Source organism: Lissotriton vulgaris, chromosome 4_1, assembly GCF_964263255.1.
Source record: "Lissotriton vulgaris chromosome 4_1, aLisVul1.2, whole genome shotgun sequence".
Classification (NCBI taxonomy): domain Eukaryota; kingdom Metazoa; phylum Chordata; class Amphibia; order Caudata; family Salamandridae; genus Lissotriton; species Lissotriton vulgaris.
The window spans coordinates 1,518,657,874-1,518,681,345 of NC_141691.1; the positions used below are offsets into that span (position 1 = coordinate 1,518,657,874).

The following is a 23,472-nucleotide window of genomic DNA, read 5'->3' on the forward strand; positions in this document are numbered from 1 at the left end:
TAAAATAAAATAATTATTATTAATTTAATCAATTAAAATAAAAGAAAATAATTAATATGAATTAATTAAAATACTTACCCATACTTACGTTGTAATGGTATGCGTTGTAATAGCATCTGGCATGTAATGGCATGCGTTGTAATAGCATGCGTAGTAATGGGTGTAGCGTTGTAATAGTTTCATTGTAATGGAAGGTCGTTGTAATAGTTGCATTGTGATGAGTGTTTCCCCACCCCCTACCAATGCTCATCCTCAGAGAAAACACCTCAGCTCCTCTCCTAGGGGAGTTGTAGCTCACACTTCGGTGTGAGGAGGGAACACTTATGATGAAGCATGTCACCTCCTGGTGAGTGAGGGTTCTTGTCCTGAGTGAAATCTTCCCCTCACAGGTCTACATAGAACACTTGCCCTCCTATATCTTTCCTTTTTTCCTCTCTGGGAATGTGTATAGCAGAGGATTACAGGCAGTGTTCCCTCGAAGGAGTGTGCCTGCTCGCTCGCATCTCAGTGCCCCCGAGCGCGCAGTGCTGTGAATGTGGCATGCATATAGATCTCCGTGAGCATTCGCGCCACCTCTGCAGCATGTAAAACGAGCATTTCGAACTTGCCGAGGAAGAGGAATTTAGCAAGCGGTCTCGCCAAAGGAGGGAGCACTTGCTAAATTTCTTTTGTCTTCTAGAGTGGGGCTGTGGGATTCATTGTGTACTTTTGTCTAAGTATTTGTGTTATTACCGAGCCCATCACAAGCTGCGATTAACATGAATGCTTTAAACAAAAGCCCACTATCTGCTCTGCAGCCACAAACTAGAAAAAAATGCAGCACTAAACACAGCGTTTGCTTTTAGAATCACAAGCTGTGTTTGTAGATTTGCTGCATTTCTTCTCTTTTTCATAGAGCTGGGCTGTGGGGTGATTGTGCACCTTTTTTAAAGTTTTCATGTTAATTGCAGCTCATGAAGGGTGCTGCCAGTAACATGAAAACGTTAACAAAGGCACACAATCACCCGCAGCTACGCTCTATTAAGAGAAGAAATGCAGCAAGCCTACAAACGCGGCATTTGCTTCCAGGTGCAGGGTCATCTTAAGGAGTTTGGGGGCCCGGGCTGATAGTTTTTAGGGGCCCGTGTTCAGAACAGTTTTGAATTATGATCTAGTTTCAGCTTTATCATGCTCTCTTAGGCCAGGTCATTGACAGTGCACAGACATACTCGTACAATTCTAAAGTTGTTACATCTAATGTTCATGGATAGTGTTGAGTGTTTTCAATATTGTAGCACAGCAGCAGCTCACTTACATTACTGCAAATAATCTTTGTGACACCCGCCCACTTCTCATATATGAAGTCCTGGTTTGATCTAAATGAAACTTTATTTATGGATGTTGCATGAAACAAACACAACATTTCGCTGCAAAATCTTTGTAATTGACTTTCAAACACCACTCACATCAAAACTAAATTAAAGAGAAAAAGTATTTAAAACAATCTGTCGATGAATTAATAAAGGTCATCAGGGCAAGCCTTGCAGAACAGTGCTGGCTCTATCAGGGGACCCCCTAAAATGCTGGGGCCCTGGGTCAGAGCCTACTGTGCCCATGCCTTAAAACATCTCTGTCCAGGTGCCATAAGCTTAAAAGTGTAAGCACAAACGATTTGCCTCCGAGACATGTAGCTTCTGTCATCAGCACTTCTCTGTGATGTTGTACACGCTCTACTAGTTGGGATGGGAGGAGTTTCGGGGTTGGAGGAAGAGGAGGGGCAGTAACAGGAAAGGGGCAGTTAAAGTAGGGACAGGGACGTGATCAGAAGCAGATAATAAAGCTCCTAGAAACAAGAGACATTTGTATGTCATTATTGGTGTTACGACATGACAACTGGCGATGAGGGTGGGATGTGAAGAGAATCACCCCAGAACCCCAGAAGAAGCGTCCTGTCCCTGGGCATCACAAAGTGAAGACTGTCTGCAAGACACGTGTGCCCCGACGAAGCCGCCTCCTATCAATAAAGGCCAACGGTAAGTGCCCACTCCGCGATTTGGCGATTGCGTGGAGCCCTGCCAGAAAGTGTGGCCGGGTGCTGCCTAAAATTCAAATCGAGCGCGAGTTCGCGCCAAAATCCGGGAGTGCGTGCCCGGTGCGCACCGAGCCGTGCGCTACAAATGAGGAAGTCGGGAGCCCACCCCGATCATTATGTGCAGCTGTGAAGAGAGGAGAGCGCGGGGAGAAGCATAGACACCCCAGGGAAGCGCGCGAAGGAAACCGCCGATGACGGAGCTCACCCCCGATGCGTGAGGAATGGCACCCGTGTAGCGGCATAAATCGGAACAAAACCCTGAGCTCACCTGGATGTTCGGGGGAACCAAGGAGTGTGGAGCAGGCCGAGAGACTCCTGGTGCCTGTGGAAGCAGCAGTGGTGAGTGCTGAACAAACACCGGCGAGTGAAAGAACGATTGCAGCTGAGCCTCGTGAGAGATGAGAGAGGCTGTGTGGCAGCCATCTTAGAGTCAGGCGGTCGAGAAGGACACCCCTGTGAAATACATGAACGGCCATTTTGAAGTCAGGCATCTCAAGTTAAGTCTGAAACAAGCACTTAAAAAGCAAAAACAAACATTGATAAATGCAAAGCAAGCACTGGTGAGTGCAAGGACCAGGATTGATAATCACAAAACAAGCATTCATGAGTGCAAGTGCAACCAGTGACTACTGCAGAAACAAGCATTGGACAGTGCAAGAGCGAGCACTAGCAGGCACATAAGTGAGTCGCTGACACTGCAACCCAGCCATGTCAAACTCGCCAAACAGGAATGGAGGTGGTGCAGCGGTGGCTGCCGCCCCTGTTGTGCCCATCATCTCACACCTGCGCCCTCCGGAACCACTGACCCTGGTGGCGGGTGTAAGTATGGGCCCTCGGTGGCAGGAGTGGTTGGAAGACTTTGAAGACTATTTAGAAGGGTCAAAAGTCACCGGAGACAGAGACAAGCTAATTGCACTCCGTAATCTTGTTGGCAAAGAAATTGGGAAAGTGATCAAAGAATTACCACCAAATGACAAAGGGACCTATGACAAAGTGCGTGATGCGCTCAACCGAAAATTTGTACACAAAAGAAACGTGGACTACGAGAGGTACGTGTTTCATCAGGCACATCAGGATAAAGATGAAATGATGAGTACTTTTATTTTGCTACTGCGTCGGCTGTCGCAGACTGCAACTTTGACTCATTCTCAACAGAGAATGCCATCCGTTTGAGAGTCATTGAGGGCTGTCATTCAGAGACGCTCCGAAGGCGACTGCTAAGAAAGAGCCATGACCTCGACGAGATTGAGGAAATTACGAGAGTGTATGACCAGGCAGAAGAACACGCGAAGACCATGGAGACAGGGCGGGGCGAGAAAAAGGAGCAAGTATACTGGACTCAAAGCTCCGGCACTCAGAGAAGGTCAAGTGACCACCAGAGAAGATCTCGTCCAGCGTCTAGACACACCCAGCGAAGTCATCGACGCTATGACTCGAGAAGGAGAGAAAAGAAATCGAGCTACACCAAGAAGCCAGAACGTTCACGGAAGTGCTACCGATGTGGGTATGACTTCCCACACACTGACACCTGTCCGGCAATGGACCAACAGTGCCAGACATGCGGGCGCGTGAACCATTTTGAAGTCATGTGTGGAGTATACAGCGTGGAGAGAAGGAGTGACAAAACCAGATCTCGACCAGATGAAAAGCAACACCATGCAAAGGCTGTGCAAGACAGGGCACTGTCGTCTTCTGGCTCATCACATTCCAGCAAGGAGTCACACAGATCGCAATGGATCAGAAGGTCACCGTCGAGGGAATCGAGGTTGACATCTCAAGAGACAACATTCACAGATGAGTATATATGCATGGTGGCGGACCCGGACCAGCTAAAAAAGTACCCTCCACTAGACATCAAAGTGGAGACTCATGACACCAAATTTGTGCTTGACAGCGGAGCCTCCTTAAACTATATGCCGGTGACCGAATATCACAAAATGAAACCAACGCCTGTCCTGAGTCCTGCACACGTCAGAGTATTTACCTGGATGGCGAAGAAACCGCTTCCTTGTATGGGCAAGTTTGCTACGACGCTCAAGCATGAGTCCACAACAGTACAGGCTTACATCCACGTCATTGAGGGACCGGAGGCGACTGTCTTCTCAGTCTGCCCACGGCAGAGAGACTCAGACTGGTTGAGATTCTATACCGAGTCCATGATAATCCAAACATTGTCCGAAAATTTCCCAAGTTGTTCAGTGGACTCGGCAAAATGAACAAGTGTCTGATTCGCCTCCACATCAACGACCAAGTGCGCCCTGTTGCTCAGCACCCAAGGCGAGTGCCGTTCCACCTTCAGCAGGCAGTTGAGGACGAGATTGAGGAACTACTTCAAGCGGACATTATCGAAAAAACGGATGGTCCCACACCATGGGTGTCACCAGTGGTAATTGTCCCCAAAAAGGGTACCCCTGAGAAAGTACGGTTGTGTGTGGACATGAGGTTTCCCAACACAGCCATAGAACGGGAGAGGCATCCAGGGCCTCACCTGAGTGACATGATAGCGGCACTGAATGGAGCCAGGGTATTCTCAAAGCTAGATCTCAACAAGGGATACCATCAGCTGGAGTTGCACGAAAAATCAAGATACATTACAACATTTTCCACCCATCTGGGCCTGTTTCGGTATAAAAGACTGAGCTTCGGCATCTCTTCCGCAGCGGAAATCTTTCAAGAGGTGATACGCCAAACCATCAGGCATATCCCAAATTCCCTAAACTACAGTGACAACATATTGGTACACTCACCTCGGCACTTCTGGCTCTAGTCATCTCTCGGATCGACTACGCCAATGCCCTGTACGTTGGCATCCCACAATACCAAATCAACAGATTGCAGCTGATTCAGAATCAGGCAGCTCGCCTCATCTACCACCAACCAAAACATCACCACGTCCGTTCTCTTCTCAAGGCCCTCCACTGGCTTCCCGTTTCGGAGCGCTGCAAGTTCAAACTTGGCTGCCTGACTCTTAAATCTTTGGCCGGCACCGGTCCCCCCTTTATTTCCTCCCTTTTGCATCCTTATACCCCCTCCAGGAACCTCCGTTCCTCTCATCTTGCGCTCCTTCAGACACCCCGTTTCAGGCGCAAAAAACACAGAGGTCTCAGATTCTCCTTTTTGGCACCCTCATTCTGGAACTCCCTGCCGCTGGAACTGAGACTCTCTTCCTCTCACCTTTTCAGGTCTCTCCTAAAAACCCACCTCTTCCATAGCATTTACTCATAAATTCTTCTCTCCCCGCCTTCTGACTCTCACCGAATAAAGTGAACAGCGCCAAGAAACCGTCCCGTGAATGCCGCGCTTTATAAGTAATTTTTACATTACATTACATTACATGGATCAAACACACAAGAACACGACACTGCCCTGGATCGAGTATGTCATGCTCTCCTGGAAGAAAATCTAACTTTAAACAAGGACAAGTGTGAATTCCATCAGTCCACTCTCAAGTTTTTCGGTCACGTGTTTTCAGGGGCCAGAATGAAGCCCGACCCCGAAAAGGTAACTGCCCTCAACACCACCAAGAGCCCGCAAGATGTCAGTGATGTCAGGTCATTTCTGGGCATGGCCAGCTATTCCTCCAGATACATCTAGGACTATGCAACGATCAGTCATCCCCTTCGTGCCCTTACGAAACAAGGACAACTGTTTATGTGGAGCCCTCAGTGTGAGCGGGCTTTCCAAGAAATTAAACAAGCTGTGGAATCAGCAAACAATTTGGCCTATTTCAACACCAAAAGGAAGACGGAAATAACAGTGGATGCCAGTCCAGTGGGTTTGGGCGCCATTTTAGCTCAATATGACAGTGACACTGAGCGGCGTCACATCGTGGCATACACCAGCCGCAGCCTCTCCGACACGAGAAGGCTTAATCTCAGCCTGAGAAAGAGAGCCTAGCGGTCGTGTGGGCGTGTGAACACTTCCATGTGTTCATCTTCGGCAAACACTTCACCATAATCACAGATCACCAGGCCCTTGTCACCATTTTCGGCAATCCCAAAGCCAAGATGCCGCCACGCATTGAAAGATGGGGTCTGCGATTACAGGAATACACATTCACCATTGTTCACAAATCCGGGAAAGGTGAGAATCTGGCGGACTACATGTCCAGGCACCCCCAAGTATCCCATGAATCACATTTATCCCTAGCTGAAGAATATATACACTTTGTGGTAAGTGTAGCCCCACCACCGGCAGTCCCACTGGAAGTGATCAAGGATGCTACGGCACAGGACAATATCCTTCAGAAGGTAGTGCGCCGACTGTGCACACATCGCTAAAGACATGATAGCGAGGATGAAACAAGTGACTCACAAATACATCAGGAAATACAAGCTTTCCGACATGTCAGTGACGAGTTGTAAACCACCTCAGAGGGGCTCCTGCTGAGAGACCATCGGATTGTCATCCTGAGGCAACTACGTCATGGAGTGGTCAACCTCGCGCATGAAGGTCATCGAGGAGTGGTTGCCACCAAGAAAGCTCTACGGGAAAGAGTCTGGTTCCTGAAACTAAATCAAATGGTTGAGCGCACCTTGAAAGACTGCCCTCAATGCCAACTGGTAAAGTTGGCAGAGCCTCCAGCTCCTCTTCAAATTACTCCACTTCCCAAAGGGGTATGGCAGGAACTTGCCATGGACTTCTATGGACCTCTCCAATCAGGCCGGTATGTGGTGGCTATCATGGACGAATACTCAAGATTCCCAATAGCTCAGTTTGACGCCTCCAGCACAATTGCCGTGTTGGACGAAGTATTTGCCGCATGGGGCGTTCCCAATAAGCTCAAAACAGACCATGGCCCTCCTTTCAATGGACATGAATTCAGTGAATTTGCAAAGCATTTAAACTTTCGACATAGAAAGATTACACCGCTGTGGCCCCAAGCCAATGGCACAATTGAGAGGTTCATGGCCACCTTGAAAAAGACTTTTCAACAGGCCGCCTTGGAAAAGAAAGACTTACAAATAGCATTGAACGAAGTACTAAGAGCGGATCACTGACATAATATAGAATGACAAAATATAGACTTACCAAAATATAGTCACCAAAATATAGAATGCCAAAATATCGAATTCCTATCTACAAACAGGTAAGTACAAAAATATTGAATCCAAAATATAGTCTGTAAAAAATATAGTCAGTCAAAATATCGAATTTTTTAAAATGTTTTAAAAGTAATTTAAAATTAATGAAATAATAAATATAATTAACTAAAACATACTTAAAAATACTCAAATAACCTTAAAATTAAGATATAATTAATTTAAGTTATTAATAAAAAATGTACAATATTTTACCGTAGGATAGCAGGAGGGTAACATTTAATATTACCACTCCAGTGAGTGCAACAGTAGGGAAAGCGTTGGATAGCGTAGGGGTAAAAAATACTATTCCCACTCCAGAGTGCAACAGTAGGGAAAGCGTTGAATAGCGTAGGGGTAAAAATTACTATTCCCACTCCAGAGAGTGCAACAGTAGGGAAAGCGTTGGATAGCGTAGGGGTAAAAAAATACTATTCCCACTCCAGTGAGTGCAACAGTAGGGAAAGCATTGGATAGCGTAGTGGTAAAAAATTCTATTCCCACTCCAGAGAGTGCAACAGTAGGGAAAGCGTTGGATAGCGTAAGGATAAAAATTACTATTCCCACTCCGGAGAGTGCAACGGTAGGGAAAGCTTTGGATAGCGTAGGGGTAAAAATTACTATTCCCACTCCAGAGAGTGCAACAGTAGGAAAGCGTTGGATAGCGGGAGGGTGAAAATTACTATTCCCACTCCAGTGAGTTTAACAGTAGGGAAAGTAATGATTTAATATATTATTAAAAATAAATTACATATCAATACCAATAAAACATTAATTGAAATTAATAACCAATTTAATAATATGTAATAATTAATTAGAAATACAACTACATATTATTTATTAAAAATTAATAACCTATTCATAATTATTTAACAACTAATTAATTTTCACTAACAAAAACTAATCAATATTAAAAAATAATACCAATTAAAAATTAACAGTAAATTAATTATCAATACACAAAAAGTATTTTTAATATGTAATAATTACAATTACATTACTTCCCACCCTATTCCCCTATAAACCCACATCCCACTACAGAAAATACATTAATACAATTATCATACTTATCAAATATTTAATTAATACAAAATAATTACCAATTAATAAAAATGAATTGCCAATTAATAGAAATTAATTACCAATTAAAAATTAATTAACAATAAATTTAAAATCAATACCAATAAATGAAAAAAATTATTTACTTAATTACAATTAAATTACTTCCCACCCTATTCCCCTATAAATCCACAACCCGCTACAGAAAATAAATTTAGAAAATTACCATAATTAACAATTAATCAATTAATAAAAATTAATTGGCAATTAATAAAAATTAATTACCAATTAAAAAATAACAATAAATTCAAAATGAATACCAATAAATAAATAAAAATATTTAATTAATTACAATTAAATTACTTCCCACCCTATTCCCCTATAAACCCACAACCCGCTACAGAATTAAAGTACGCAAAAATTAAATAACATAAAATTCATTACTTAAAATACATTAAACATACATTACAAAAATTAATATACACTTTTTACACATATACTAACATACAAAACACTTTAAAAAAATTGCTATTATTAAAAAATCGATATATTTAATGCCTATATTGTATACTTCGATATTTTGACTTCTATATTTTGAAAATCGATATTACTTACCTTAAATTCGATATTTTTAACCACTATATTGTGTCCATTCGATATTTTGTCAATTCTATATTTTTACTTCGATATTATGTCCATTCTATATTTTGGAATCAATAATATGACTGTTTACCACTAAGAGCATATAGGACTACTCCGCACGCCACCACTGGAAAATGTCCTGCCACACTCATGCTAGGGCGACCCATCAGGACAAGGATCCTGACGTGGGAAGGAGCTCTGGCACCGGTGTCCCCGACACGCACTCATCGAGAAACAGCAAGGGCTGACCAAGCAGGAAAAAACAAGATGAAAACATATGCGGACGCCAGACGACACGCCAAGTCTCCCTCCCTCCAGACAGGAGACTGGGTAGTGGTCAAACAAGAGCAGGCCAAGAAAACGGATTGTTGGTTCAAGGAAGAACCTTTGATTGTTACTCATCAAAAAGGCACCATGATCACCTCCGAGTCTGAGCAGAGAAGAATTACCCGAAACGTGTCTCATTTTCAGAAATGTACACCAGGCATGAAAGAGACACTTGAGAGGGACACCGCCCAACGAGATGGTGGCGGACTGAGTCAACCAAGTCCGACCCTGAGACTTGACAGGCCACAGGAAGATGCGCCTACAGATGTTGGAACGCGTCTCCGACCACGAAGAGACATAATCAAGCCAAAGAGACTGATTGAAGAAATGGATTAATAATAGCTAAATTTTTGTTAACAAAGGGGGAGGTATGATGTTGTACACGCTCTAGTAGTTGGGATGGGAGGAGTTTCGGGGGTTGGAGGAAGAGGAGGGGCAGCAACAGGAAAGGGGCAGTTAGAGTAGGGACAGGGACGTGATCAGAAGCAGATAATAAAGCTCCTAGAAACAAGAGACATTTGTATGTCATTATTGGTATTACAGCATGACATTCTCCTCCCTTTTTCAACAATTGCAGTTCAAGCATGAATGGTAAAATGTCATAGTTTGCTATTGTTTTCTACATTATTCTGGTTTTGCAATATTTACTGCATAATGCATCATCTGCTGCATAATTTGAAGATTTTCACTAAAAAATAGTTTGTAGCTAAAATGGATCAAATGTTACTAAAAAACGTGACTAGTGTTTTCGCGAAGTGGATGGGCCTTTACAAAGGTTAACTGATCACCTTTATCACTGCTGGATTTGTATGTTACACTGGTACTAATAAGGCAACATTTTTCCAGAGACTGTTAGCATCTGTAAATAAGTAAAAATAATAAAGTATCAGAAAACATACTGCAGCCTTTTTTGCTACATAATTTAGTCAACACTGTGGCATAATTTTGTCTTTCATTGCTGCAAAATTCTAGTGGCCCCATAGCAGGCAGCACATGTTACAAGTGCTTGTGCATGAAGCAGAGAGGCTGAAGTTTGTGAACTTAGGGGCCTATTAGGATGGCGGACGGATCTGCATCCGTCCGCCAACCCCGAGGTGGAGGGACCGTCCGCAGGGGGCAGCGGTGGTCCCTCCGGTGAAATTAGTATGTGACCTCCACCCTGGCGGTCACATCCTGTATCTTTAACCTTGCGGCGGGTGCTGCTTGAAACCCGCCGCAAGGTTAAAAATGCATGTTTTACATTTACATGCACGAAGCGGCAGGCACCGCGCTGTGCCTGCTGCTTTGTGCATGTAAATGCTGGGGGTTACCATAGGTACCCCCCCATGTGCACCCCCCACCCTCCGACACCCTGAACACCTAAACACCAATGACCACATGCTTTTCCACGGTGGAAAAGCCGCCGTAGAAAAGCATGTTGCAATGCACATTGTAATTTGGCTGGCGGTGTCTTGCACCAAATAGCCCTCCACACCCCGCGGATCAGCGGCGAACGAACCTGCCGTCCGCCGCTGGTCCCAACGCAATCCCACCGCCATCCTAATCTGGCGGTGGGTATTTTCTGTGGCCGCGGCGGTGAATCCGCATCCTCCAGGCCGGCGTTGGCTTCCGCCGGCCCGGAAGATGCGGATTCACCGCCATCCTAATCGGCCCCTTGGTTTGGTGTGCTTGCAAATCCTGCATTGCCGACCCCTGGTGAGTTACAGCTACTGATGGCTGATACAAGGCCAACGGAGGAACCAATAGGTGAGGCGGCCTGGCCTCAAGGGCAGGGCAGGCATTAGCGCTGGTGGAGCCCTGTATGACAATGTTTATTGGTGTCCCCCCCAATGACTCCTTCTGCCACTGATTCCCTCACTACCACCCTTCAACAGTGCTCCTCAAGTCTCCATAACCATACTCTTGCTCAGACGAATTTAACTCGATTTACAACCCCACTGATACCAGTGTAGGGTGTCAGAGCACTTTACATCACACTCATTACACAGAAACAATTAATCATATGTGTGTAAATCTCTGTATAGGAAATGTTCCATAAGACAAACGACTACACGGTGCAGGAGTCACATGACATCCATACTAGTAGGCAGTGTAGTTTAATAGTGATTGGTCTGGAGAAACACACTGAATTTAGAACGTAATGCCATGATTGGGGGTTCTTTTTATTAACCGGAATTGATTTCTATTCAAATGAACCTTTTTTGCAAAATTAGGATAATCAGACTGGGAAAAAAACATGCAGCTCTTAGATGACAGTTAACAGTTCACTGTTCTATGTTAGTATTTTGACTTATAAACTGAAAGTACCAAAAGGATATCACTGACAAAAGCAGTAACCCACTGATCCATTTACATTACGTGCACTTTATGATCTGGATGGTACATGTTCTTTGCAGCAGGCAAGTTAGCCCTCTGTGCTACCTTTCCATGAGTCGAAACTTCCACTAGGGAAAACTCCATCCTCACTAGGACATTAATCACCGGAATTATCATTACATTTTTATTGTAGCCTAAAATTGCTGGAGGCCAGGTAGGAGGCAGCAAATGCTTTTAGAAACATAATATACTTGCAAGCATGTCACCACACCTGAAGTCAGTGCCCGGTGCAATCGCACGGCCTTAGAGTCACCTTTCTCAAGGGTCCTGAGTCCTCGGTAACTGTTGCGCTAGGGTGTGCTGCTTCATAGGCCTGCCCGCAAGACTGGAGGTGAACTTCAGTATGGATTGTGGTTGACAGGCCTTTAAGGTTAACCCACAATTACCACCATTAGGGTCCATGTGCTGGTGCTAAGACACCAGGGCTTCCAAGGTCTAGCAAGGGAATGTGCTCCCTCAGGAGAGTGGTCTGCTGGACTAGTCATGAAGGCTGAACCTGGTTCCTCATTTCCAAATTCGGCAGCTCTGACCATAGTGCCACACCCTCTCCTCCACTGAACACCATACCCCATTGTGAGAAACCTGTGCCTCCTTCAGCTACAACCCAATTGTGCTCTGCTGTAAACTCCTGGATGCGACACAATTCAAATTCCGCATTAGACGGGAGTAATATCCTGCCTAAGGAAAAAAGTGGATCATGGAAAAAGCAAACACTCATAGGGAATGCAAATTTAAGTAAAGCATGTGAAATGTACAAAGGAAGAACATGGTTACCTTAACGCTTTTACATTAATTATTCAGAAATCAGTGAGTGCTTTTGCGAGTGGCAGAGCAGAAGTGGACACTTTCCTTGTCTTCCCTGGGCAAGAAGGAAGAGACAGAGTCCATTTCCTTCTCTATCAGCCCCACCATGAACTGCCACAAATGCCGTGCCTTATCTGTGGGCCTTGACTATTTCTGTCATTCTGTGACGCATGTTTGAAATGAAGAAACAGGGGAACAGAATCTGTCAAATTAAAGAAGTCGGGGCACGCCGTTCCCTGCCGATCCTGCCCACTTTGGTGCTTTTAGGAAGCAAGAAGACTACTTCGAGGGTTAATGATCATCTTGTTACTAGAATGGATGAGCTAGAGCGCATGAGGTGAATCAACATAATTGGACACTACAAAAAAAATGTTTTGTTGGAGTCAGAAAAGAAAGGGAATCTGATGCCCATAGTTTGTTTGGCAGTGATGGGAGAAAACCTCGGGAGAGTTGCATTTTCATTCTATTGCTAAAAGATGTTTAATTCCCTTCTCTGTGCAGCATGCAGAGTATTCTGATGAAAGCTCTACTTTTTAGGTCTCGCCTGTCGATGCGCATGCGCATCGAGCAAGCAAGACTATGGGGGCTTATCCACTCTTTATCCAACTTGCAAGGAATCGTGGCGATTCCTTGCAGTGCCCGTGACTTTTAAGCTCAATGCGCATGCGCATTGAGCTTAAAAGCGCGTGCACATGCCCCCAGCCGCCTGCCTTACCTACTCTCCCGCCCCCTCACTTCTTGATTGCACGGCCGCTAGGCCGTGCCTCCCCTACTCTCCTCCTCCAACTCTCCTCCCCTCGCCGTCTGTTCCCGCACTCCTCCCACACCCCCGCTCCGCCCCCTCCCCTGCCTGCCATGTCATTGCGCCGACGTGAGGCCCAGGATAATTTTTTAAGGCACTTCTCTAGCATGGTCTCGGTTAGTTCCTAAATATTGTGTCATATGTATCGGCTTAACTACATCCCGTGCTGTTTTTTTCGGTGACACAAACGCACGAGACACTTTATCTTGGCTAAAGGTGAATAATCATTAGTTAAAAAACGCAATCTGAATTATCAATCCCCATATATAAAAGCAGATTCAAAATAGACATTTCATGGCTCTTTGGCTCAGAATATATAGGTTTATTTTCCTAGAGGTCAGTATTTACCTTTAGCTGAAATCCCGAACATTGATGAAAATTAAACAGAACCAGTAGTAGAATCAAGTATTACAGTTTATTATACCCCATGAACAATCATATTCTTTAAAAACGTTGGTTTATGGCCTTTCACGTTGTACAGTCACTCTTGGCTCATGGTTTAAAGGACGCAAGCTCTGTTCATAGGCTGTGAAAGGCAGTTAGCCAATAACACCCTTATACGCGCTTATCTTGATTGTATGCGCACCGGCTCACAGGTATCAGATATATTAGTAATCTGACCATTGGGAAGGTCTTTCCTTCACTTCATTTCTTTTCATATATTCAAATTTGAAGGCTGCTCGGATTAGGTGACATAGAAGATTCGTTGCCTTGTTCCGAGTACAAGATCATGATTTTATTTCTATATCGTTTTGTAGCAGCGCTCCGGATCTTGAACACGCCATTGAACAGCATGCTTACTGAATAACTTCTGCCTCGTAAAAGCCCTTTTTGTCTGTGTGATGCATGTGATTAAATAATGAATTATTCCCTAAAGTGTATAAATAATTTTCAAACTCCGTGTTGCTAAAAGTGGCTCTGAATGTCATTCAACAAGATCCGTGATGTAGCCAGATGTGTTCTAGATAATCAGGCTGACGTGTGGTTCCCGCCTGTTCCTGCACTCCTCCCACACCCCCGCTCCGCCCCCTCCCCTGCCTGCCATGTCGCGTCGCATTTCTCCTCCCCCCAGCCGCCTGCCTTGCCTACTCTCCCGCCCCCTCACTTCTTGATTGCACGGCCGCTAGGCCGTGCCTCCCCTACTCTCCTCCTCCTACTCTCCCCCCCTCGCCGTCTGTTCCCGCACTCCTCCCACACCCCCGCTCCGCCCCCTCTCCTGCCTGCCATGTCGCGTCGCATTTCTCCTCCCCCCTCCCCACAGCAATGCCCTCCTAACAACACACAGTGCTCCCTGATGCAACGTAATTATCCGTCATCCGTCACTGCTGAAACCGCATCCTGATATCCTTTTTTGTAGTTTCGTACTAAAAATGCAATCATGGTTATTATTCGTCTGTTGTAGTTTCATTCATTAATACCGCTCACCACTGTCAATTTTGGAAGAGCCCTCCCTCACTTACCGGGCGCATGCCCAGATGGTAGGTATTCCCGAGGCAGATCCAGCATCCAAGCGCCCGCAACTGATGCGCCGTGACTCCTTTCATGGTGCCCTGTGTCCCCACAGGCATAAAGACCGGCGTAGGTACCTCCCCGTGAGGCAATCGCAGCTCGCATGCCCGGGCTTTGGATACCCGGCATTCTGCTAGCACTCGTAGAGAAAGCGGCGCTGCTGTGCTAGTGGAGGCTGCCATGCTGCTACGGATGCGACGTCACCGGAATGCGATGGAAACCACAGAAAACAAGCACTGGCAAACCCATAAGATCGCACCGTTTGGGACCTTTTAGTTTTGCCAATGGTTTTTAGCCATGGTTGTCGTGAGGTCTCGTGACCTATCAATGCGCACCGCTCTTCCGCAGTACTGCAACCTACACCCTCCCTCACCCTCACCCTCACTCACCCTCAACCCCTCACCCTCACTCACCCTCAACCCCTCACCCTCACTCACCCTCACTCACCCTCACTCACCCTCAACCCCTCACCCTCACCCTCACTCACCCTCACTCACCCTCACCCTCACTCACCCTCACCCTCACTCACCCTCACTCACTCAACCTCACCCTCACTCACCCTCACCCTCACTCACCCTCACTCACCCTCAACCCCTCACCCTCACTCAACCCCTCACCCTCACCCTCACTCACCCTCAACCCCTCACCCTCAACCCCTCACTCACCCTCACTCTCACTCATCCTCACTCACCCTCAACCCCTCACCCTCACTCACCCTCACCCTCACCCACCCTCAACCCCTCACTCACCCTCAACCCCTGACCCTCACTCACCCTCACCCTCACTCACCCTCAACCCCTCACCCTCACTCACCCTCAACCCCTCACCCTCACCCTCACTCACCCTCACTCACACTCACCCTCACCCTCACTCACCCTCACTCACCCTCACCCTCACTCACCCAGTCCAGTTTTACGCCACTATATCCCTTTTATCATTCACAATTCTGACCGTAATCTCTCTATTTTGTGTGGTCAGTTTAGAGTGCCACAGGAGTTCTGCAGAACACCTGGGTACTCACCCTCACCCTCACCCACCCTCACCCTCACTCACCCTCAACCCCTCACCCTCACTCACCCTCACTCACCCTCACTCACCCTCACTCACCCTCAACCCCTCACCCACCCTCACTCACCCTCAACCCCTCACTCACCCTCAACCCCTCACTCACCCTCACCCTCACTCACCCTCACCCTCACTCACCCTCACTCAGCGCAACCACAGCATCTTCACTAAATATATTTAATAAACTTTAAGCTATTGGCAATATAAAATAAAATCCATTTTATTTACGTATTAATTATTAATTGTTTTTTAAAGCCATTGATTTTTTTTATATCAATACATCTAAGTCACATATAAGTCCCGTTAATACAAAACATGTTGCTTTACAAATGCTAGAGGTGTCACATTTACAAAAATTATAACTATTGGCTTTGTAAAGAAGAAAGCTATTAATTTAGCTATTTAGAAAAAACAACACATAAATAAAAAACAAAAAAATAAATAACACCTATAGCTCCAACTTTACTACTGCGAGACCTATTGCATTTCCAATGCTTGTTACTCTTGCTGTCCTGAATCACGTACACTTGGAATTACCAATCCCATTCCCTTTCTCTGAAAACCTAATTCTTGACCCCTGAAATAATGTGCCTTCAGCAGCAGCTATCATGTGACAAAGCAGTAAGACTGCGGCGTCCCATCCTTGTGGAGAAGGTGGTAGCTGATGTAAGGGTTGGGTAACAACCTGAATCTCACAAAGTCAATTTTCCAAGAAATGTGTTTTCTTTTTGAGAGGTAAATCAAGGTAATGGACAGTGAGACTAGTTAAATGACAATGATTCGAAAAGTGTGGCAAAGCAGATTATTTCCAAAACAAAGTGTTTTGAAGTATCTAAGCGATTTTTTCTTTAAACCCAGATCATACAACCAGAATTTCTGAAAGTATGGATTACTAGCAGCCCATCCCAACGTTGTCCGGGTATGAATTGCTGCCAGCCAGTAGTATATTGTTTTGTAGGATTTTGTTTTGATAGCATTTCTTAACTGTGCCAGGCCTGTGAAACGCTCCGATTCACAGTGCACTGCTGATGCACTTAAGAGTGCGCGTTCAGTAGTGTGTAAACTCGAGTTTCCCTACTTTATTTTTCCTTGCAATATTATATAGCGCGAACTCGACAACATGGCATGAGCACAATTTACATTACAGAAGAACACATTCATTTGTGGTAGGCACGGGGAGACAAAGCGATTTGACTGGAATCACAGGATGTTGAGCTGATGCCGAGATTCGAACGTAGCTCCCCAGCTCTAAAGTTCGCAATTCTAGAACTTGTGGCGGGAGGTGTGTCTAAAAGTGTATGTCGGTGCTGGCCATCAATGAGAGAGACCTGTGCATTTTTCAAATGGGTGGTGAAAAAAATATGAGTATGTTGCTGGAGATGTGGGCCCCTGTGCCACCAATGTACTTACAGGGGGAGGGTAAACACCCATTATTCCGCAACTTTCTTTCCGCATACCATCACTCCGCATACTTTCATTACGAAAGTACCATGACTCAGCAATGCCATTATAACGCATTGCATTACAGTTTATATGCTTTTACCACGCATACATTTACAACAAAATAAATTTGTTATAAATGCATGAATGGTAAAAGCATGTTTGGATAAGGTAAGTATGGATATAGGGGTAAATCTTTTGGGGGTACTGAGGTATATGTTTTGGGGTGTTTGGGTATTTTAAGGATTCAGATATAGTTTGGGGTTTTGGGGTACAGGGGTAGTTTTAGGGTTTAGGGATTGGTATGGGTTTTGGGGCACAGGGGTATTTTTTGGGTTCAGGGCTAGGTTTGGGTTTTGGGGTGCAGGGGTATTTTAAGTGTTCAGGGCTAGGTTTGGGTTTTGGGGTACAGGGGTATTTTTAGGGTTCAGGGCTAGGTTTGGGTTTTGGGGTACAGGGGTATTTTAGGGTTCAGGGGTAGGTTTGGGTTTTGGGGTACAGGGTTATTCTTAGGGTTCAGGGCTAGGTTTGGGTTTTGAGGTAAACGGGTATTTTTAGGGTTCAGGGGTAGGTTTGGGTTTTTTGGGTACAGGGCTATTTTAAGGGTTCAGGGCTAGGTTTGGGTTTTGGGGTACAGGGGTATTTTAGGGTTCAGGGGTAGGTTTGGGTTTTGGGGTATAGTGGTATTTTTAGGGTTCAGGGCTAGGTTTGGGTTTTGGGGGTCAGGGGTATTTTTAGAGTTATGGGGTAGGTTTGGGTTTTGAGGTACAGGGGTATTTATAGGGTTCAGGGCTAGGTTCGGGTTTTTGGTTACAGGGGTATTTTTAGGGTTTAGGGATAGGTTTGGGTTTTGGGGTACATGGTATATTTATAGGGTTAAGATGGGTTAGTGTTTAAGGGTGTTGGGGTATTTTAACCCCTTCAGTGCTGATGACAAGCTCAGGCTCGTCATGCAGCACGGTGCTCGTGGGCTCATGACAAGCCTGGGTTCGTCATGAGCCGTGGAACGCTCACACGCGGGGCCAATTCCCCCGATGTGCTGAGCGTTCCATTGCGCGGGCGGGTTCATGATGAGCCCAGGCTCGTCATGAGCACTCGAGCACAGTGCTGCATGACGAGCCTGGGCTCGTCATCAGCACCGCGGCGCCGTGCGCGGCCCCCCTCTCCCCGCATTGCAGGGGAATTAGCCCCGCGGCGAAGGGGTTAAGGAGTAAGGGTGTGTTATGATTATGGGGTGCAGAGGGTATTTAAAGGGAGCAGGGTGGGATTAGCAAACGATATGAGACATTGTATGAAGGGAGGAACGTACCACACGCTCCAAGTGTTTGTCACGCCCCCAGCACATGCCCACAGCACAACGCAGACACGCCCAAAAGGGACTACTTTGCTGGCACATTTCTTTTACCTTTTAAATGTATATGGTGGTCGTCTGAATAGCCTATGTCCTTCTGCTGCAACTGCCCTTTCCAACGCTGTATTGGGTGTTGTGATTGGTGCTGTGGTTCCTGCGATTACCCGCCTCAAAGGTTTGGGCTCTCTCTTTATTATATTAGTATGGATAAGCTTGTTTTTTAAAATGCCTCCTACCTCTGCCGGTCGCAATTAAACACTTGTGTGCTGCTCTGACGGCAATCAAGTCCCGGGATCATGTGACAAGACCAATACTGTACCTCCGGTTCAACACATGTTCAGAGGGCACAGCAGGGGCTGAGAAGTTGACTGTTTTGTCAACAATCTCTGTCCGGGCTGATGCGGGGGCTTAGGAGGGAATGGGCCCAGCAGGCTGTAAAACTATAACATCCTGCGCAAGAAGCTCAGGTAATGTGACTTCTCTGCTGGGGGCTTCGGGAAGGAAAAACGCGCTGATGTGTCCAATCTTCAAAGCACGTGTGTGCTTCTTGTCACCAAAAGGGTGGTGTGATTGTGGGGAAACTGCAGGCAAGACTCGCTCCATGGATCACCCATGTGATGGCTGGTAGTGGTACCCCCAGAGTAAACTCACAGGAAAGCTGACTGGGGCACGCCTAATTGATCTGTTAAATTCTGGCCTGCCTGCTCAGCGCTCTTCATGAATATTCTATCTCTGACGCAAAGCATTTTAAATTTGAAGGCGCAGTTGCATGCTCTTATGTTTAGACAATTTTAAGCATGCTCGTGCTGCTTCATTGGTAGTGTGCCTCAATTGCAGTATTGTCATAGGGGGCTAGAATACGTGACTAATGCAGTTTAATGCAGTTTAATACGGTAATGCGGACCATAGCTTTAAAATGCGTTAGTCGAAAGCCTGATGCGGCCCTACCCTAACTTAGCCTTGAAACTGCAAAAAGTAAAATGATAATAATAACTTTATTTTTCCTGCATTTGTTAAAGTTTTCATGTTAATCGCAGCGCTCATCATGAGCAGAAATCAACATGAAGACTTGAACTAATTCACACAATCACCCCGCAGCCCAGCTCTATTAAGAAAGAAATGCAGCAACATAGCTGCCAAGGTTTCAAATTGCTATGTGGGATGATTTCAAACCTGCCTTAACACCGTTCACGTGTATCTGTATATGAGGAAATGCCCTGTCTCTTCACTTTTTTAAGCAAAAGTTTGGAGTGATATGTGGCACAGCACCCACATGCGCGGTCAAGTACGTGGTTGCTGCGCACATAGACCTTCCACTAGTGTAGTGTATTTTTTTTTTTTTTGTAAAGCGCACAGCTGCCCCAACGGGGCGTCCCGGCGCTGTACAACGCTGTGGAACCCTTCCTGACTCTCCCTGTGAGATGCCCTACCTGGACACTCCCAAGGTGAAGCCAGGCATCCCAGTGTTGTAGGGGCCGTTGTGGAGATTAAGCAAGCTATTGTCCAGAGTTGCAGCATGGGACCCATGATCAGAAAAGGCACGAGGCGAGAATTATCGAGTCCAATGACATTGAGCCCAAGACCCTGCCGCGTCAGGACTTGAACCCTGGTCCCTGGCCTAATCTCTGCTTGAGAGTCTGCTGCTCTAACCAGTGAGCCACACTACCACACACAGAGGAAAAAAAATATAGGGAACATTGATTACAGGTATTCAAGGTTAAGCATGAGGACCAATATATTACAAAATAACCTTTGATAAAGGCAATAAGTCTGGTCTAGGGCAGCAAGCACATGATATGTGTGTTGATTTTCTTTTCAATCATATGCAATAAAAATAAAAAGATTACAAGTAAAAAAAAACAAAAAGTAAAAATTCCACTGTCTAACTATGGCAGGTGCATGTTTGCAAAACAAAAAAGCCATAAAATAACAATCACAGCATTGGGCCCGCTACATCTAGCCCTGAAGCACACTATTCTTTAGGTGGATGTGCACTCTTGTCCGGGTGACAACGTGAAGAGATCTGATATGGAGTGACACACACTGGAGCATCATGTGATTTTCAGGCCTTGTTTTGCTCGGATCAATAAAGCTATTGCGCATGTATGACTTACTTGCTTGTGCAAATACATTTGAGATTCGGGTCTAATATGTGTATTACTCGTCCTGGGAAAGTCTATTTTGAGTGTTTCGTGCAGAATCTGTACTTTGTGCACAGGATTCAATGTGAATGCATTTTATTCTTTTTTTTTTATTCGCAGGTGCAGTTGCATAACCTTTATACTAAGGAACAGTTTTACATCCCTGTGCACCGTTGGCTGGCCCAGGACCAAGAAGATGGAGAAATTTGCCGGGAGCTCCCAGTTTTGCGCCAGGGCCATCCCATCCTCCCCGGTAAGAGAAACTGAGCTCGGGCCCTTCCCGCTCAGCGGCCCGCGCTGGCACGTGCAAGTGGGTTTGCTCCTTATCATTTGGCGGGCTCTGCTCCTTGTCTCTCTCGCCCTATCACTCGAAGGCCAGGCACGCACTGGCTTAGACAGATTAGGTACAGCAGGAAGGGAAGTTGACACATGTTTGTGATAACTATTTTGGAAAAACATAAGATTTGCCCAAAAAATCACTTTCGAGCTCCACATTGGTTCCAAACCTCTGTTTTTTTTTTGCATTGTAGCTGTTTTTTTAACCCATAAAATGCAAAATAGTTTTATCTAGCAATAGCATACTTACCCGAATCAAAGAAAAATAGTATAATTAGGTATGCGTGTACCTTATTAACAGCAATAATTTACGAATCTGCTTTTTAGAAACAGTTACTTCCTATTGATTCCTATTGAGAGTGCAAGACCTGATGACCGTAGTGACTGACAGGACACTAGAGAAGCAGCTCCTCCCCTGCGGCTGCCTTAGCACCCACCCCACACTCATCCTTCACAGGCGTCACCAGTCAGGTGCCCCTGCAAGTAAAAGGGGCCGCCTCACATGCCCTGGCCCAGTTCTAGCCACCAACTCCTTGTGTGTGCCAGTTATGTTAGCAGCATGTGGGCCTAGGGCCCAAGACTCTAGACCATATGGGATTAAAGAGCTTCATAGATGGCAAGTTCTCTCACACTTACATCACACCGGAGTTCGATAAGCAATGTGGGCAAGGGCATCCCTGAACATATTTCTTCATGCTAAGCAATCGCAGAGGATTCCAGAATAAATAACCGTCCATCCAGATGTATCCTTTTTAAAAACCGTGGAAAGCATCCAAGTCTTCCTACAGAGGCCCTCTGATAAAAGAGGCGGCCAAAACTAGTAGCAAGGGAAGCGATGTGGCCTAAGGGTGAGAGCTGCTGACTTTAGCACCAGGGAAATAGGTTTGAATCCAAACCTTGGCTCACCATCCTGTGATTCTGGGCAAATCACTTAATCTCCCTGTGCCTAAAAAATAATATGTAAGATCTGGTTCTCCTGGAAAGTGCTCTAATGCCTGTGGGCCAAATATGCCATGTTACAACATGAGTCATTACATCGCGTGGCATTACAACACAGTCGTTACAACGACTGCGTTGTTACCACACAATGCCAATATTACGCAAGTCATCATTAACCCCTTCCATGCGGCCGCGATTCCCCTGGTGTGCTGTAAACAACACGAACAGGGGCGGGCCGTGACGAACCCCAGCCGTCATCAGCACACGAGCACCGTAGTGCATGACGACTGGGGTTCGTCATCAGCATGGAAGGGGTTAAATCGACTTGTAGTAGATGGCGCGCTGACATTAGAAAAGGTCCTGTCCCCATGGGCCACGCCTGTACAAAAGAAAACAGCAAAAAAAAATTTAAAAACATAAACCCCTAGATTCAAGTTAAGAGTCAATCAGATAATAATAATTGAATACACTACATCTATAAATGTGTACTATGGGACTCATTAGCCAAATAATGCCAACTCATTAAGACATTCTGAAAGAACAAACTTTACTAAGGGTTAAATAAAGACAGATACCTGCTGTTAGACTTCACGCTAGAGATGGTGTATCACCCATGGATAAATTATCTTAATGATCTAGTAAATCACAGGTATCACATAAGCTGCATTAGAACTATTTAACCCCTTCGCTGCAGCGGCAATTCCGCCGCAGCGCTAGGGGGGAGGGGGGCCGAGCGGTGCTCACATGCTCGTGACGGGACCGCTCCATCACGAGCCTCGGTTGAGCTGTGCTCATGACGGAGCGGTTCCGTCATGGCCCCGCCCGCTCAATGGAACGTCCAGCGCAGGCGCGGAATTCGCGCCGCGCAGGCGCGCCGAGCGGGCCATGACGGAACCTCTACGTCATGAGCACAGCTCAACCGATGCTCGTGACGGAGCGGTTCCGTCACGAGCATGGAAGGAGTTAAGTAATGCCATAGAAGGTGACACGGTGAGTGTGAGAAAGTCCCTCTCCAGCCCACCCTCTAAGTGAGTAAATTATGCCTGCAATTTAAAAAACAAATGTCAGGCTCAAAACTTACTCTTGAGTCTTTCAGCTTCAAGGACCCATATTATGTGACCACAAAGCCATGTCAGTTTCATCCTATCGGTCCCATCAAGCTGTAAATCAGTGTTCTCAAGATCACAACATTAGTGTGCCATGAGAGGGAAGATCTGCTGTTGCTCTACCACCCTGTTGTTTAAAGGGGTTAGCCCCTATCTGACCCCCCATGCAGAATCCATGGTCGGTGACAGCATGTAATAGTTTTTGTGATGCTCACAGCAAAGCTGGGTACTGGCCACACAGTAGAAAATAAGCCCAGATGCTTAGAGTAGAGAGGGTGGAAGCCCATCCATCTTTATTTTGTAGAGTGCCTGGGATGCACTTCACAAAATGTATGTGCATAACTTTCTTCGGTATCGATCTTCGGACTTTGAGCCTCTATTTCAGCAGCCTCACCTTTAGAGTCACCGACGCAGCTATCAGGG

The 23,472-nt window shown here is 45.8% G+C and overlaps 1 protein-coding gene across 1 annotated transcript in view; it reads left to right on the forward strand.

Moving 5' to 3' along the window:
• The window catches only part of RP1 (RP1 axonemal microtubule associated), a 2,616,437-nt gene that overhangs the window by 503,391 nt on the left and 2,089,574 nt on the right, over nucleotides 1-23,472 (forward strand). The window contains exon 7 of the mRNA XM_086965756.1: nucleotides 20,789-20,921. Coding sequence (XP_086821882.1) covers nucleotides 20,789-20,921 — 133 coding nt within the window. The remainder of the gene's footprint in view (nucleotides 1-20,788; nucleotides 20,922-23,472) is intronic.